General features: G+C 36.5%; 1 protein-coding gene across 6 annotated transcripts in view; it reads right to left on the reverse strand.

Annotated features, from left to right (window-relative positions):
- The window catches only part of LOC125070721 (homeobox protein homothorax), a 243,545-nt gene that overhangs the window by 192,443 nt on the left and 33,643 nt on the right, over positions 1 to 17,459 (reverse strand). For all 6 annotated transcript variants that reach the window (XM_047680657.1, XM_047680656.1, XM_047680654.1 and 3 more), the window contains exons 4-6: positions 10,873 to 10,923; positions 6,313 to 6,363; positions 1,013 to 1,183 (exon numbers count right to left, since the gene is read on the reverse strand). In XM_047680657.1, coding sequence (XP_047536613.1) covers positions 1,013 to 1,183; positions 6,313 to 6,363; positions 10,873 to 10,923 — 273 coding nt within the window. The remainder of the gene's footprint in view (positions 1 to 1,012; positions 1,184 to 6,312; positions 6,364 to 10,872; positions 10,924 to 17,459) is intronic.

The raw sequence follows: 17,459 nt of genomic DNA on the forward strand, positions 1-17,459 counted from the left end.
TTTAATCGACAGTCGTGATGGCAGCTCCATTACGGACTCACGTGCAAAATGCAATCGATCGCGAACTCGCTAAAATTACACCTAGCGTATACCGAATACGTATTTCCTTTCCTTTATACTAACTAATTTTAATATTTTTTTTTGTGCTTCTTGTTAGTGAACGCAATCTGTAATTATTAACTATTACGTATATACTGTTTACTAGCCAAACGATAACACTAGTATCTACCACCATTAAAATCAATGACAATAATTTAAAACTCTTAAGTAACTCTTATTATCTCACTTAGGCAAGTTAAAGTTGTATTTTTACGTATACTTCGTTTTCCAATAGTTTCCCAATAACCTAATTAAGTTTTAAACTAAGCTCAGAATTGTAATCGTAGCTTCTAGAAGATTTGTATGGCAATAGTTCTGTAGCCCTCGAGGGAGGGGGAGGATTCGAAAGACTTACGCTGTATTTACTGACTAAAAGTTAATTATTAGTATACACATATTACAATCAACGTTATACGTATGTTTTTTTTTTAAATCGTATACATAATTCCGGCGCAAAACAAATTTCGAACATCGGCGCAAATGTTCATCGAATAGAACCGAACGAATCGATCTCTCGATCCGTCGAGTCGCACCCGTCACACCCCTTCACTGTATCGTGTGATAATTCTTGTTCCAATAATTTAGAATGAATAAAATCAATTTTCAAATGGTACAGTGCTAGAGGTTGGCCAATTGCAAAAACGAAGATTTGATCTAAAGGACACTTAAACTAACGGCCCGCTCGGAGGCTGCGAGCGCTCGCAAGCTCCGTGCGGGCCGGCGACCTCGAGGGTCTTGCGTACAAGCTAGGGAGGCGGGATATAAACTAAAACGCGAGCACCCCCTTAAAGACTTCGTTTTTGCAATGGCCAGACTAAGAGCAGGGGTGCACGAGATAGCTCGTGGTCGAATTGGGTGCTAGCTGGGGATCGCGCCTCTGAATCAGGTGTGATTTGCTATAGGGGGTACTCACGACGTCGGGCGTGGAGGCGCCGTCGTGGCTGCTGTCGGGCGCGGAGCGCGGCTCGCCGTTGGTGTCAGGCGGCCGTGCGGACTCTCGCTCGTCGATCACCAGGTCGATGGGCATCTTGCCCTTCAGACAGCTGATGTAGCGGTGACAGAAATTGTCGCATAGCTCGTGCACCTGCGCACAACCAGACAAGTTAGCTCCACGTGATCCATGCGCATGCTATTCTAGATTACCTTAAAATATTACAACTAGTCTTCTAATATCTCGTAGCAGATGGCAGCGCTCTAAATGGCTAAACAATATATCTAAATTCATATGACGTCCAATGTTATCATCAGATTTGATATTCTAGCGATAGTTACGTATCTCTGCGCACTCAAACGGCCAACGTAGTACCGGTTTTTATTGTATAACAGAACGAAATAACGAATTCCTAACTAATCAAACAGAATTGATAGCTTTTGATTTATCGACTAATTAATGACACAATCACACATTAACACAGACGTTAATATTGACGAATGACGACTATTCTCCATTACATAACTAATACTTATTTATTATGTATTTATTTTAAATGAGAATTTAGCTACGATAACTCGTAATACTAATATACATAAATAAAGTCATGCAGTTGTTTTTTTTTTGTCGTCGGATGTTTATGGTGATTCTGAGTCTCCATTCTTCGAGTTCAGCGACACGTCGACTGAACAGCTCGGCGACCTCTGAACTAATGTCACTTAAAATTAAACAATACAAAAAACAAACAAAGAATACACTTCGAGTCGTTCGCGGACCAACTGACGGACGCGTCGTAAAAAAAAACTTATTCGAAAAGTAAATACATTTTTTCCATTCGTCTAATAAAATTCGACCCCCGACAGTGGGGTATTAATTTTTACGTCGAGGCCTTATAAATTTTCATAGGCATAATTAACTTAGAAATTAACATAAGGCAATAAAACAGCTAACGAAATTTTTAGATAACGTTTACACGGTGAAAAGTAATAAAATGGCGGCAGGTGGGAGTTCGCGTTTTGAAAAAAAAAAAAAAAACAAAACAAAAAGGTCACGACACGAATCGTCTTGGCGGATTTGAAAATAGAACACATCTACGGAAGCGGAAACGATGCTACCCGCCGTTGACAGCTAATTATGTCTTTGGGATAGTAATTTCCTAATCGACAACTTTTGTAAAAATCATAGAACTTCTTTCGACGTCAGTTTAAAATATTAGCACAGATTATGTAAATCGTGTTACGTCATTTAATTTTTTAATTTGTAGGCACGGAACAGGTGATCGTTGAGCTTTATTTAGCGTAATTTGAATTTTACAACTGGCTAGATGTTGATAGCTGTATTTATGATACCAAACTTCATATCTAAAACATAAACAGTTAAATATAACTAATATCTGTCACTAATGATAATGTCGACGAGGTCAAAGTATATGGCTGATTTTAATGCACGCTACGAAAAATTGTTTGTCTAAGATTTTAAGAAAATATTTCTTAGTTACCTAAATATTATACTTTAGCCGTTAAAGAAAAATTTCAGAATCCTTTTAGATATGGTTTAGGTAACGTTTGACAGTAAGTCGCTTGAGCTTTTTTTTTTAAATAAAACTTAGTTCGAATTTCGAATTCCCGAACAAAATAAACATACCATTTACAACGAAATTAATTCCTATAATCCGTCGTCTTTGTGACCGATGCCCAATCTATTCTTAACCAGAGAAAGCGACAAAGATGACATCGTAACTCTTCGTATATCCAAATTTGGGATTGCTGCTGCATCGGCCGATAAACGTTACAACTCATTCCCGCATCACGGAAATATAATCCCTAAGTTTAATCATTATAGTGTCATATTCCCATAAAAATAACGTACCGATACGATCGTTCGGGTGAAATGTTGATGTCTTTAATGAGATATTACGGCATTCCGGGCCCCGGCTCCGAGCCGATTATCGTTACGAACATCGAACTCTTTCCAGAAATTTAAATTTGGAACCCGGATTGAGATATGGAGTGTTTCTGAACGAATTCTTATTTTTTAATTTGAAACGTGATATATAATGGCAGTTCGTTGACGTTTCGTTCTGCCTCGAAATCGTTCTTTTGGTATTTGAAATTTAAAACTATTCTATCTTGGCTAATAACTTTTTTCTTTAATGTTGATTAATCGTTTTCGTTATTGGCCAGGTATGCGCGTAGTATTCTTAACTTTTTTTTAAAGAGGGCTCTGTCAGAGAGTGCCAAAAGCGTGGGCCGCATAAAACCAGCTTAGCAATGTATGCCACGGCCGATTCGCGATTAAAAGTTTTTTTTTTCATATAATAAGCCACTTCCCGCGCTAATGCGGTTTGTGGGTGTGACTAGGCAGTAGGTAAAGTAAATTGGTCCGTAATTTATTAAAAAAATAATATACTCCAATCAAGCGCGCGGAAATTTATAATTATTTATTCGAATTTCAAAACATTCCACCATCTTCTGTTACAATGCCGTGATGGCTCAGTGATAACAAGACGTGAGTCTTAACCAAATCTAAACCTAATTTTGAGTCTGAACCGGGTTTAAGTATATCTGTGCTTGACGGCGAAAGCAAGAACTTGGGGGGAAACCACCAACCCGCATTGAAACAGTGTGTTGGAGTGAGCAGATCTTTATTTCTGTCATAATACGTTTATAAATTCAGAATTTTTAATGGAAAGTCAACTTGTTTACGTAAAAGTGCTCATGTTAAAACCCGTTTCGTACTATTTATTACAAAGTTTGTATTGTCGTATATGTTAATTTAATTATACATCACGATAATTATACATTTAAGTTTAAAATATGCGTAAGTTGAATTAACCCACAGCAAATGCATACGCAGATGCAAAGAACGCATCGGCCGACAGTTCTGATCGGAGCCCATCGGTTCCTTCCTTTTATACCTTTTGGCGCCTTTTTATACCTTTGTTTCTTTTTAATTTAAATAAAACCTGAACCAGCATTCAAATGAGGTCCGATTGGTTCGCACCTCACTCCGCTGAGATAACGTTTCTAGGTTTCGAATTAACTATTTTAATCTTAACGAAAAAAAAAAGGTTTTTGATCTACAATGTTCGCGTTTGAACTTTGGCATTTAATAAGAGCTTCTAATTAAAACCTTTTCGGTCAATCAATGCGAAAGTCGACGGAGAAATCGTGTCGCACTATCGAGTTAATGTGCGTTGTAAAAGTTATAAAACTCGGTAACGTCGTAAAGGGTCCCCGGTTCGAGGCCCGTAAACCAACAAATCTGACCTACATCGTAAATCACTTAGCCACGTTCTCACAGATAAGGTTTATGAGTTAAGAACAAAATATGAAAATAAAAGACTCATTCAGTAATCAGTTAGGGTTATAACGACCGTTTAGTAATTATATTTATTTTAAAAAAAGTTTATATATATAGTCTTTATATATAAAGGTACGTCGCGGTCGTGGCCATATTTCAGTGGAGTCTGTAAAAAAAGAAATAAATCTAATAAAGGTCGATATTACCGCAGGAATCCGAGCGTCTACCACATAACGTAATTAGGGAACAGTCACTCGTCGACTACATAAAAAACCTGCTAGTAGGGACCAATCACAGTCGATCGAGCGACCGAAAAAGACCCATGATTCGAATTTCGAACCCGATGTGACCGCCAGCGGCCATGTTTAAAAAATATTAAAAGCATAAATCAAAAACGTTATTGGATATTTTTTAATGTTGATATAATTGTGTTCGTTAAAACGGAACGAGTACCTAACTATATGAATTTTAAGTGAGTTTTTTTCTATAAAAATCGATGTCATTTATTTATAATACGATGTTATTGGTAATTTATTCTTACAAGAGTTTTGTTATTCAATCTAGGTACAGGTTCTATATACACGCGAGGCGAACTAAACGTATATCCATTGTGCTCGTTTGAGTGTTTTTATATAGCTTTTAATTATTATTTAAGATCCGAAAACATCACCTGTGAGCGGTGTGTAGTGAAGCGGAAATGGCTCCAACTAACGGGATATTTTTTCTTCGATTTTATTTCGACAAAAACTACGAACGAAAATAGAAGTTGACGTGTATAGGATATGAGCACAGGGTAAAAAACGGTTTTTTTAAACCCATATAGGTTCGTATAACTGACAAACAATTGCTCGTCTCGAAACTAAGGCAGTAACAGGTTCGTGAAATTTGAATTAGTTATTGCGTGTATATGTGTGTTTCTCAAGTATCAAGACTATCTACGATGCACATTCCCCGCGGTCACACCGAGAGTCATTGCATCGAACCATTTCTGACTCGCGCCGAGCCCGCGGCTCGCCGGTATTTTGAATTTCGAACTTCTTATTTTTATTCTTTTAAATGGCCTTTATCTCGCCCTCCGGCCAGCGATTCGTAGACGTATCACATTTCGGGTTATCTCGTTACAGAGCTCTTTGTTCTTTCTTACCTATACATACTTTTTTCACCAAAAATGTACCGGTTCCAAACGCTAGGTATCGGCGCCAGGTATTTCATAATTATCTGTGGGAGCGTTGCGCGTATCTAGTTTCGAGATCGCCTCTATACAGGCGGAACTAGTTTCTTAAAAACGTGACTGTAATATTGACAAGTCGGATTAATTCCGTGTTGCCGTAACTCACGGACGGATGGACATATGAATTTCATACGTCTAATTAATGTCTATACGCGTGAATCGCCCGATTTGATTGCGGATGACAAAAAGCCTGGGTCCCGCCGCGTTACCGTTACCCGTCCGAGGGTATAATGACGCGAATTGGCGATGCGACACACGCAAGAACTCGGACCGGTCTCGAACGGAACGAGCCGAAATCGGAGATAAGGGAAAAACAAACATACGAATGCGAGCGCGCTCCCATTCACGGCCCGAACACCTGACCGGCGATGCTGACCTCAGAGCATCGCGCTATTCCACTACCGAACTAGGATACGCGAATTTGAATATGGAATAGCGATCGACCCGCCAGAATAGAAATTCGGTTAGCGATTTGTTGTTTGCGACATCGACGGTCGTTCCTATGAACTAATACATTCGAAGTTCAAACATTTAAAAATCGAACACTATTAAAAGTATGCCCGGTTGGCGGTGTGCGTGCGCCAGTTGCGTGAGATCGATACGTTATCTCGATTCAAAATCGATACCCGAGCCCTCGGATAATCGAAACGATATCGCCGGACAATGTTAGGTGATATTTTCCTTTCGGGACCGGTTCTAAGACGAATCGAAATGTATTCTCTTATAAATAAACATTAAAAACACTTACTTTTTCTAATTCTAATAGGTGAAACCGTAGGACCTGTATCGCTTGCACCATCTGGAAAGAAGAAGAGCGTTAGTTAAAATCGTTTTCTTTATACAATATATTTTATAGCGTCATAGCTGAGCAGCGGGCTCAATCAGACAAAGGCAGGTCGATAACAAAGAGCTGGACGAAGCACACCGAAGCCCCGCTGTGTTTAGGGATGGCGTACTATCGATATTTATTCTACGATTAAGAAAATGTTTGTTAACAATAATTTTAGTATTACACATTCTATTTTAATAATTCATGTTTATTTAAGTAAATGTGGGTTGTTATGGTTCGCAAATAAACGCACCAGTAGGTTGTGATACATTCTTATATACAAATAATGTTTATTAACATTTTGCGCAAGATGATTCACTGAAACTACAACACATCTCTCATGCCTGAACGCCTGTTACTATTCCATTGCTGGGCTAAAGACTCCTCTCATTTTTGAGAAGGTAGCGTATTCCAGTTGATCATCACAAATATTAAATTATGGATGGCGGGGCTTGAACCCGCAATCTTGGGTAAAACTCAATTCAAACAAATTCCAACCACCAGGCTATCTTGGTTCTCATAGCTTTCATAAATACCGATATAATTGAACAAATTAAACAAAAAGCAATTATTCGATTATAAAAAAATCGATGCAGTTCCGTCAGTGGTTCAATTTCTGACACCTAAATAATATAATAAGGAGACACAGAGAGGCTATTCACACACGCACTCGCGATCGTAATCATGATTCTGTTTGAAGATCTAATCGGAGTTTTTTAAATCGATACCTATCTCAAAAGCGAGTTAATGCCGTTTTAATAGCTCCATGATTTGTTTCTGATTGCCGAGACGTGCGCCGCCTTCCAGAATATTCTTCAATTCAACCTTTTGATTGATGGTGCTTTATTAGTTTACTGTATTACGTTTAAATGCCGGAAATAGCGGAAGTATTATATATTATAGTTATTAACGACGTTATAGACTTTGTCGCTATGGCTTAAACTAACAATTTAAAAATCAAAATGATACTCGAAGTTGATTTAACGTTTCATTTAAAATTATTTATAAATATATTAATTAAAGTTTATTTAAAGTGAGATGTAATGAATTATTTGGGATTTGTTTTTTTTTAAATATCAACAAAATACTTCAAATGACCTTTTAAATGAAATAATAGGTATTTATATAATCAAGACCACCCGTTTTATTTATACAAGTGCATTTAACCATTTTTTTCTACCAGGATGACATAACATGTGCGAAGCTGTATCAATTAGACGCCACCCCCGTTCGTTTGCACAGGCGCGTGACAGACGCACAGATAAAAATATGTTGACACTATGTCATAGATACGTGTTAATTGTGACCTTTATTGCTTTAAACATAAGGATGATAATAGGTTTTGAGTGGAGCTAGTGAGATGTTTGTCGTGTTTGAGGGAGGCTCCGTAAACATTATGAACGCAGTCCAATCTGTTTGCTTGACAAGCCACTTATACGCTACCGTCTCAAGGTACACGACAAAGTAAAAACATGTAGAAATATCTTGGAAAAATACCTTATTACGCGACTTCCGAAAAAGTAGTGTAATGTTTTCAGGGTTCATGCATGCCTGTCTTTATTGCATCATAACTTTTAAATGCCGGAACAGATTTTAAGGTATTGGGGTATCGTTAGCATCATACACTATGACACTAGCTATAATACAATATATTCTACAATTAAGTTTCGATAAAAATAAAAACGGTACATCACTATTTAAAATTTCTAAGAGTCATGTTTCTCGGATCATTTAAATCATTTGATAGGCTACTTACGTATTAATGTCGTCGATCAAAAACATAACGATAACAAGGATTAGTTCTAAATAATTAATAGATTCAAACATACACGTGAAATTTTTTTCGACACCAGGCCAAGCTGATTACGTTCATAAAGACACCATAGAGTGGGAACAGAGTCACTATTATGTTTACTTACAATCAAATTTATTAGTAATAAAATTAAAAAAAATCCAAATAACACCAATAACATCTTGGAAAATAATTATAATCGAAGCCTAATTTTATCTATATCAAATTTGAACTAACTTCCAATCCCGTCCCTCTGTGCTGATTTAATTGTCTGTCCTCGACAATACTCTAATATGCACACCCTGTAATGTAACTCTCTGTTTATTCAAACCACATCTGTGTTTGTTCAGTCACGGCTCCGCTTAGCACCATCAAGGGTCCAGGCAAACATGCCTCCATCTCATTAGTAATTCTTATCAAGTTTGTTTTCAAAATGCCTTAATTTTATTCGCAATTCGTAAAAAAGTACTAAGTCCAATACAGTGGAGATTGGACTTATAACTTTTTCAATTTTATTCCTTATTTTATATTATTTTGTATCCTATATATATCTACTATAATTATGCTAATGGAAGTAGGAATGCATAAACAACGTAGACTTTGAATTGATATGACATTATGAATTCGTGAAAAAATGGCGATATGATTCTCGTTTGGTTTTACTCAAATAATCTTTGAAAATTGTAGATGAAATATTTTTATTAATTTATGGTACGAAACATGGATTTAGATCACCGAATAATTTTAATTAATAAACTAAGTTATCTATATATGTAATTGGACGCATCAACTCTGAACTCAGCTTAAAAAACCTCATACAGAACTTTTTACTCCCTCGACAATGTACAATGCCGTAATTTTTCAACACGTCACAATGCACCCGAACGAAATACCTAAAGCTCATTACACATCGACACATTGCAGGCGACGGCGACTGCCTACAATACGAGTTAAAGTGCAAACAGATCTGTCAGTTGCATTAAAACAACACCTTGGGCGAATTCATTAAGTGAATCGAATTTTTGAGGGGGGTTCCGTATAAAATTTACTTATACAAATACTGATTGAGGTAATATTCAAGTGTCGTCGAGATATTAAAAATTTGGGAATGAAAATATTGCCGTTTAGGCAGTTTTAAATAGACAAAACTGTCATTGTTTACAAAATATGTAAACAATGACAGTTGAACTTAATGTAAGTTAATTATGAGTATGAAAGGTGGTAGAACATTGATCTTAATATTGTTTTTTAAAAAACAGTTTTTTTTTTTTAAATTAATACAACTGATTCTTTGAACTCAATTGAATAAAATTAAAACTATATTTTTTTCCAAATTTAAATTGAATATAGAACGTTGCGTGTCGATGAAACGGTTTAATTTCGTTGACAGCAACAAACAGCGCATGAGTAATTACACGGGTACACCGCAAGATGGCGCCTTTTCAACCGTGAGGAATTACTACGAATGTCTTTTCAAAAGATTCCATTGAAAACTAAAATAACATCAATTGAATAGCAGTAAACAAGTAACAAGAGCCACTTCCTAAAATAACCCCCGGCGGCTTTTATTTAAAAGACAAACCGACACGAATTACAGCTTTCAAGAGGTTTTTGCAACGAGTTAATAAGGAAAGATATAAATCAACATGAACTCCATCTTATAATATTTTAAGTGGACCCAAACGTGTGCTACTTCTTTCTCTTTTAAATTCCTCTGGAAAAGCGTGACAGACTGACGAATAGAACGAAATCTTAAATAGTTTCTTTAATTAGTCGTTTTCTGTTGACTGTACTTTGTAATTGATTAATTACCTCGAATGATAAGCTCAATACCGACATGCTCCAGTATTATCTCTCCCAGATAAGTCACACATGTGGGCCCCAGGGGCACCACGTGACACACTCCGACGAAAACATAAAAATTCAACGTTTTCTTAGTTTGTTCAGCGCCCGGATGTGCCTGAGTTTGTTTGACTTCCTTATCTGAAGGTTCACGAGCGTCAATGGCGATTATCTCCGGCAGGTAACCTGATGTTACAGTTTATGGTGTCACGCCTCGCTACTGTTTTCAACTTTCAAATCTTGATTTACGTGTGTACTCGAAAAATTCGTTATTACCAGAAGCGAGTTCCGAGCATATTTTTTTAATTAATATATCATTAACCTGTCGACGAGTTATAATCGACATCGTTAACGGATAAATTTAGGAGATTCATTAACTCCACACACACGTAATGGTCGATGGGAGTCGGTCTGATTCGATTAAAGCAATTTAAACAGAGTCAACATCGCCTCGGCCGGCAATTCGTAATGCCTTAGATTTTATTTGTTAAAAATCGGTTAAGTATCCGTGTCGAGCGGCTGCGGTGGGTGGCCGCCATCTTGTTTTTATTTCGCTTTTTGTCCACTAGCCACGGGAGACGCACTGTGCGATTCAGCGTTTTATGAGTGACAATATACATACAGATGGAGATTTTTTCCATATCGTTCGTTCATTTCGTTATTCCGAGAAGAGCCTCGTTTACCTGCGGTTAATTTTAGACAGGTATTTAACTAATCAAGTCGTAAATTATTCGGTCGCCGGAGACGCGAACTATAAAATGTTCACTACTTTATGGCGTATTAAACTGGAGCCGTTTATTTATCTTTGGGGGACAAGGGACATAATAAAATGGTGGGATACTTACTAATGAGTCCACCTCTGGGTCCGCTATGTAATAAGGTTTCTCTTGACGTATCTGTGGATAGAAAAAGCATGTTAATAATGCACGTAATACAATAACAAACATGACACCCTACTTGTTTTATATATCTTCGCCCGTGTGAGGGGATGGGGGGGGGGGTGTTAGATTCCCTCTTTTCTCTTCTGTATCACTGGCAACATTAACACAAAATATCACAATAAATTTTATGAGTAGTAAAGCGAAACTATATTTAGTCAGGACGAGGATATGAAACGACGGACAGTCATCAGCTTACTCAGTAAACAGACGAGATTACCGCTTAAATTTCAAACAAGCGTGGCGTCCTGTTATGAACGGGGAACGCATTCGACACCCAATAAAATAAAACACGTTTGAATACATGCAAATACGAAAAACATATTATGTAGACTAACGGGGGTAACGCGAAGCTAATAAAATGCCCGCTCCGCTGCGCGCGCGCAGTCATAGACTAAATGAAGGTAGAAGATTTTATCGCACCGTAACCAAGTGCGATGATTACATTCCACAAATCATGGCAAAAGTGGTCCCGTCCATGTCATAAACAAGTTACAACAAGTCTCATTAAACTTTAACATGTGGCCCCGTTTGAAACTTGTTTTTTTTTTTTAATTAAAAATGTTGCAGCCTTCTTTACAGCTTCCAAGACTAAATAAATATAATTACTTAACTATTTTATTTAGATATGATTTTTCTTTATACATAAACAATATTAATAGCAAAATTAAATGTAAACATTTTTCTGTAATCTTTTACGACATGAGAATATTTTTTTTTTTTAAGTTTCACCTTTGCTTGACCGGAAATGCGATGCTATCACGCATCTATGCACCGTGCCCGGATTATAAATGGCTCTCTATTTTTATAAAAAGCGAATTCTATGAGAACAAATGAAAAAATGTGATAAATAAAATACTAGAAAGGCCGACTAATGTTTCGCTATTAATATACTTCATAGCAAATGCATTCGATATTAACAAAATTATAACTTTCGTTAATAACTTCTGCGAATCACATTTTATTTGCACTATTTATGTCCATAGCACGTGTATATTATTAATAAAGGAAATTATTTCTCATATAATGTAAACACTCTGGAATAATAACTTTCTACGAGTGCATTTTTTATAGAGTTGAATTATAAGTTGCGGATATTACCCCCTAATTAGACACAAACAAATGTTACCTATTTATAATATTAGTATATATATAATTTATGTATCTATCTTATAATATATAAACAAAATATGAATTTCGAAAACTAACTGAGTTAATATACCTACCCGAAAAATAAATAATGATAATGTTCATCTGGGTAGGTACCAGTTTATTGCCAAGCAGCAATGGTTAGTATTGTAGTTCCGGTTTGAAGTATGAGTGAGCCAGGATAACTACAGGCACAAGGGACATAGCATCTTAACTCGCACGGTTGGTTTCGCATTGGTAATGTAAGGTAAGGTGACTACTTCTGAGGTGAAGTCGATATACGTTTTAAATTAAATATCATAGCACGTTACTCGACCTCCGTGGTTGAGTAGTGTGTACACCGGTTTTCATGGGTACGCCACTCCGAGGTCCCAGGTTCGATTCGAGTCGATGTAGAAAAAGTTCATTACTTTTCTACGTTGTCTGATTTTCCTTAACACAAGTGCTTTAGCCACTTACATTGGGATCGGAGTAATGTATGTGATGTTGTCCAATATTTATTTATTTATTATTTATTAATTGAAAATATTTAATTATTATATATAATCAACAGTGTAGGGATACTTTATGGTTTTGTCTATGGCTACCCGAAATACGTTGCATACCGTTATATGCAAAAACGAAACGGAAATAATGAATGCTTATATCAGTTTTAAGTAATCACTGTGCATAACAAAAGCATCAACTAAGTAACGAGAATACTTTCGTTCATAATTAGTAACTATGTCGACATAATAATTAAACATTTACGGCATAAATTTAATTACAGGGTCTGTCTTTGATTTCAAATATTTACCTGTTTTCTATATATATAGCATATATTATAACTAAAATCTATTTTAATTCATTGAAATTCTTTCGCGTACTTTGCGTCCGTTAACAATTACATCTATGATATAAATTAAACGCGGATAAACCACCAAACACATCGATTTAATCACAATAAAATTAACCCGTTATTATTATAGTTTTAAAGAAAAAAAGGATCCAAAATATGATATATAAATGATCTATAAAATACATATATAATGTTATTTAAGTTCACCAGCCCACTACTAGTAATAACCCTGTAATCATGATGGAATTATGCTTTGGTCACATCTCGATAACCAATCTGAAGGCATGAGGTCACGGCCCCTCCTCCGCCTGCGGGGAGGAAGTCCCTCATTTTTGGGACCACCGACCCGTAAACCCCCACATTCGGACAATTAAATGCTAATCAGATACTTATATGAACTTGTATATACTGATATAGGAATAGATGTTTACATTGTGTCTTAGTCAATCCATTCTTTAAGTAAAAAAAAAAAAAACTTAAGCATACTAATCTAAACATAGATTATAAAAAACCATGGAGTTGATATTCGTTCATTTTCATTGTGCACGATATTTTAATTGTAAATAGTTACCTTAATCATGTTTTTCAGTATTAAATCGTCGGTACGCCCCGTTGGTTAAATTCGATAGAATCTACATTCTCAAGCAGTTGTTTTACATTTAATTAAATCTTGTTAAATGACGATTCAAAATTGCTTGTAAGAGCCTACTTAAAGTATAACTTTATTGGGTTAAATTCAACGTAACGTTAAAATAAACGTAAACGTAAGAATAATTAATAATATCTTTGTCCTGAGCGACAAACTATCCGTGTGTTTATGGTATTTGTTATTATTTTTCTGTTGAATTCATTCGATATTTGAAAGCAGCGGAACTTTTAAACGCTTTGTATATTGGATCAGGTTTATATATGAGAAGTCTATTTTGGTATATATGTACGTAATCGGGCTTTATAGGAGGCAAGAGTTGATACGTGATCTCTTTGTTATACTGTTCGTAAGTTAGGAATAATTAAGAAAAACTTTAACTATGGCTACAAATACTTTAAGCCGTTTCAAAATTGTATTCGTAACGAGTAACAGTTTAAACACAGGGGCTATTGTGATTTCGTCATCTTTGTTCTAGTTGGTTGTTTGATCAAATAAAGCAACTCGATGTTTATACTTTATGACCAATCGTAAAAAAAGAACATAACAATCAACACTACAGCGAGTAACTTTTGACTCGCCCTAAATAATTTTAGTCGCACAATTGTCATTTCGCTACGTGTACCTGGGTCCTGGGTCCCATTGTGCACTTTCAGACGAAACGCATTGTTTGTATAATTGAATAAATGCCTTCATGTAAGCGGCTTTGTTCATCTCCCTTCGAGTTAACCGTGAGGATATCTTGATGGTATCGTCATAACTTTTTTTTTCGCACAAAACTGTTCATCGTCGTCGTTGGACTTTTACGAAATTTTCGGCGGAGCTTCCTCGACTACCTGACGGAATTAAAACACGGAACCCGTCATTAAATCCATAAAATCGTAATCGAACGTCCGAGGAATGTGGACATTACATAACCGATTGATATTAAACTCTGTTTAACATAGATTAAAGCGCATAATGAAACGACCGTTTAACCGGTACTTATTACCATACATATCGGCCGTCCGAGTATCAAAATCGCTACCATACGTGGTACCCTGTAATTTATAATAAAAAATCTATTTATAAGATAAAATAAAGCATCGACTGGCTACCTAAGATGTCCGGCGATCGATCTCGTCGGACTTTTAATAAATCAACCGTTTCGAGCCATTTTGACGCTTGTCAAAAGTGATCATATGATTTAGATTTGGTCGCCATGTCCCCGCGCTTAATTATTCTATAATGCGTAAAGGTTGAATTTTGTAATTTAGTTTTAAGTCGCCTCCTTTTTTTTAATATCTTTTATGCGATCGACGGCCGGCAGGTGATTTATACTTTTTTTTGTTAAATTTTTGACCTAAAAAAAGCGAAGCGAGCTGTACGGCTACTGAAGTAGTTCATGTTCTAAATTATAGTGTATTAATATTGAAATATTCTGTTACGAAACGTATCGTAGTGTGCGCGTGCGTCGCGGTCACGTGGCGCGAGGGCGCTCTATCGCGCGGGCGCGGGATTGTTTCGGAGACTCGCGACTCGCGCGTATAATCACCGATGAGGACAACGACGTGCGAATATATATATTTCAGGCGCTTTACTACCGCCATAAAGGCACGTAATGAACGAACGCCTTTATGGTACACTTGTAAACGTCAGATATCACTCATTTCTCCTCCGGCTCAAACAAAAAATGCCATAAATAATGCTTAACAAAACGACTCCTACTGAATATTGTAGCCATAAACTTCAGCTCAATAAATTGAGGTTTGGTTGTTTAAGTTTTGTTCGGGTCCACGATAAAATTAAAAGAACTTAGACGTGGGACGGAACGGGACCTTTTGTTTGCTTAACCCTCGTGTCGTCTGCGCCATAAATATGTAAATGATAGAAAACTATTCATAACTAACAGGAATTCATAAATATCTCGCCGTTGTCCTTTCGTACAGGTAAAGTTAATGATATGCGCCGACCAGGAACACATGCCCTACATTCGCTACGAAACGTATCCCGGGCTCTCTCGCAGCCCCGACTCTCACAGCGTGTTTGAGTGACGAAATATCCCATTTCCAATGGAGCAATTTGTGGGGTACTCGATTCTTGAATATTCGAAACACATGGTGAATGTGGGACGGAATCGATCTGAGCCAAAAATTTCAAATGCTTCAGTATCGTTTGTTAAGCGTCATCCCATTAGAGCGGGATAGAAAACCCGAAGCGGGAAAGGGACGGACGATATGAAAGGAGAGTTTTTCGTACGTTTTTTGTCCCGAAATCCGTGCGTTCGAAAATTTTATTTTTAATACAAGAAAATTATTCAAAAGATACGAGGGCAGGTAGAAGACGGCCGGGCCGGGGTGTTTGCTTAGTTTTTTATCGCGCAAAGAATTCAAGTTGATTTATGGCCGTGGTCTGTGACGATTTGTGACCTGTAATTTCTGATGTGAGTTTTGTCACTAACGGACGCCGGACGGTTGATTTATTAATTTATAAATCCCGAGGAGGCGTGATCCGGTTTTGACAGTTGTCCGTAACGTGTAATTTGAGTTCAACGAACATATTATTTGGTGCGCGATCATGATGTGTCAAACTTACTTATTGTCTTTATCCTAAACACTGTAATTTAGGGATTAACCTTTTTTCCACGGCGCATGTTCGTACCGCATTTGACAGGCAATTGGCAAAACAAAATTTGAAAATGGAACGTTATAATTACCGAAAAAGGTTGTTTATGAAATTTATCGTACGTTAGTATAATTGTTGTTAGTCTATGGGCTATAATAAACTGTGCAAATCACGCATCCTCACAGGGCAATACTTTCGACGCGTTAGTTGGGCATTTAACCGGTCCCTTGGGGGTCATTTCAGCCCAGAAGGTCAGTTTTTCGGCCATTAACGCGTTCAGAGGGCTGTGGAGGAATTAAGCAGGGTTATAAAGGTGGTGCATAATGACTCACTCAGGGGCAGTCGAGTAGAATAGTGCAAGCAATTACAACTATTTTATGCCACTAATATTGTTTTGACAATTTAGGAACTGACGTTGATACTTTGTAAATACGCTTTTTTGCGTTATACTGCGTATGAATACCTTTGATCCTTGGAGGGTTGTTTTTCATTGAAAATATTAATAGAATTAAAGCATTTTTTTCTGGTTGAAAAGGTTTACATACATTTAAAAAATATCCCAGTTCTTTTGTTGTATTACAAATGTTAAAAATGTGAAATAAGTTTTTTTTTTAATGCAAACTGGAGTATTATGAACAAAAATAACAACCATGAATTCAAATGATGGATTATATTTTTTTATCTGTGCATCTTAAGATGGCCCTGGATTAATGTGTTACGAAACGGCAGATGTTTAAGGATCATTTCATTTTTTCTCTTTTTAATTTAAAATATTAGAATTTATTTATTACTTTAACATATTTTTTTATAAATGATAAAGACAACAGTTCTCATTTAAACGATTTGATAGATATGTATTCATTTAAAATTATAAAGGATAATGTTGTTTAGGTTGTAGGTTAGGTTTAGGTTTAGGGCTGTTACTATGGTATACTGGTTTTTTATGATTTGACTAATTTCCGTCCATGACTTCGCCTGCGTCAGAGGGTGCAGGCGAAGTCCTTTAGGTACCTTTTATTCCAAACTATAATATATTTCTGTGCCAAAATTCATTCAATCCGTTCAAACGTTCTAAACTTTTGAATTTATAAAATTAGTAAGATTGAAAACAAAAACGCCGCGTAATGAACGGCATTAATTAAAATGTTTTCATTAGCGGAGATTCACACAACAATATTGTTAGTATCGACACAAAACGCTAACCCTTATTTCTCATGACCGAGCTAAGGAGCTAACAAACAAACAAACACCGTATTC

The sequence above is a fragment of the Vanessa atalanta genome, chromosome 18, assembly GCF_905147765.1.
Source record: "Vanessa atalanta chromosome 18, ilVanAtal1.2, whole genome shotgun sequence".
NCBI lineage: Eukaryota > Metazoa > Arthropoda > Insecta > Lepidoptera > Nymphalidae > Vanessa > Vanessa atalanta.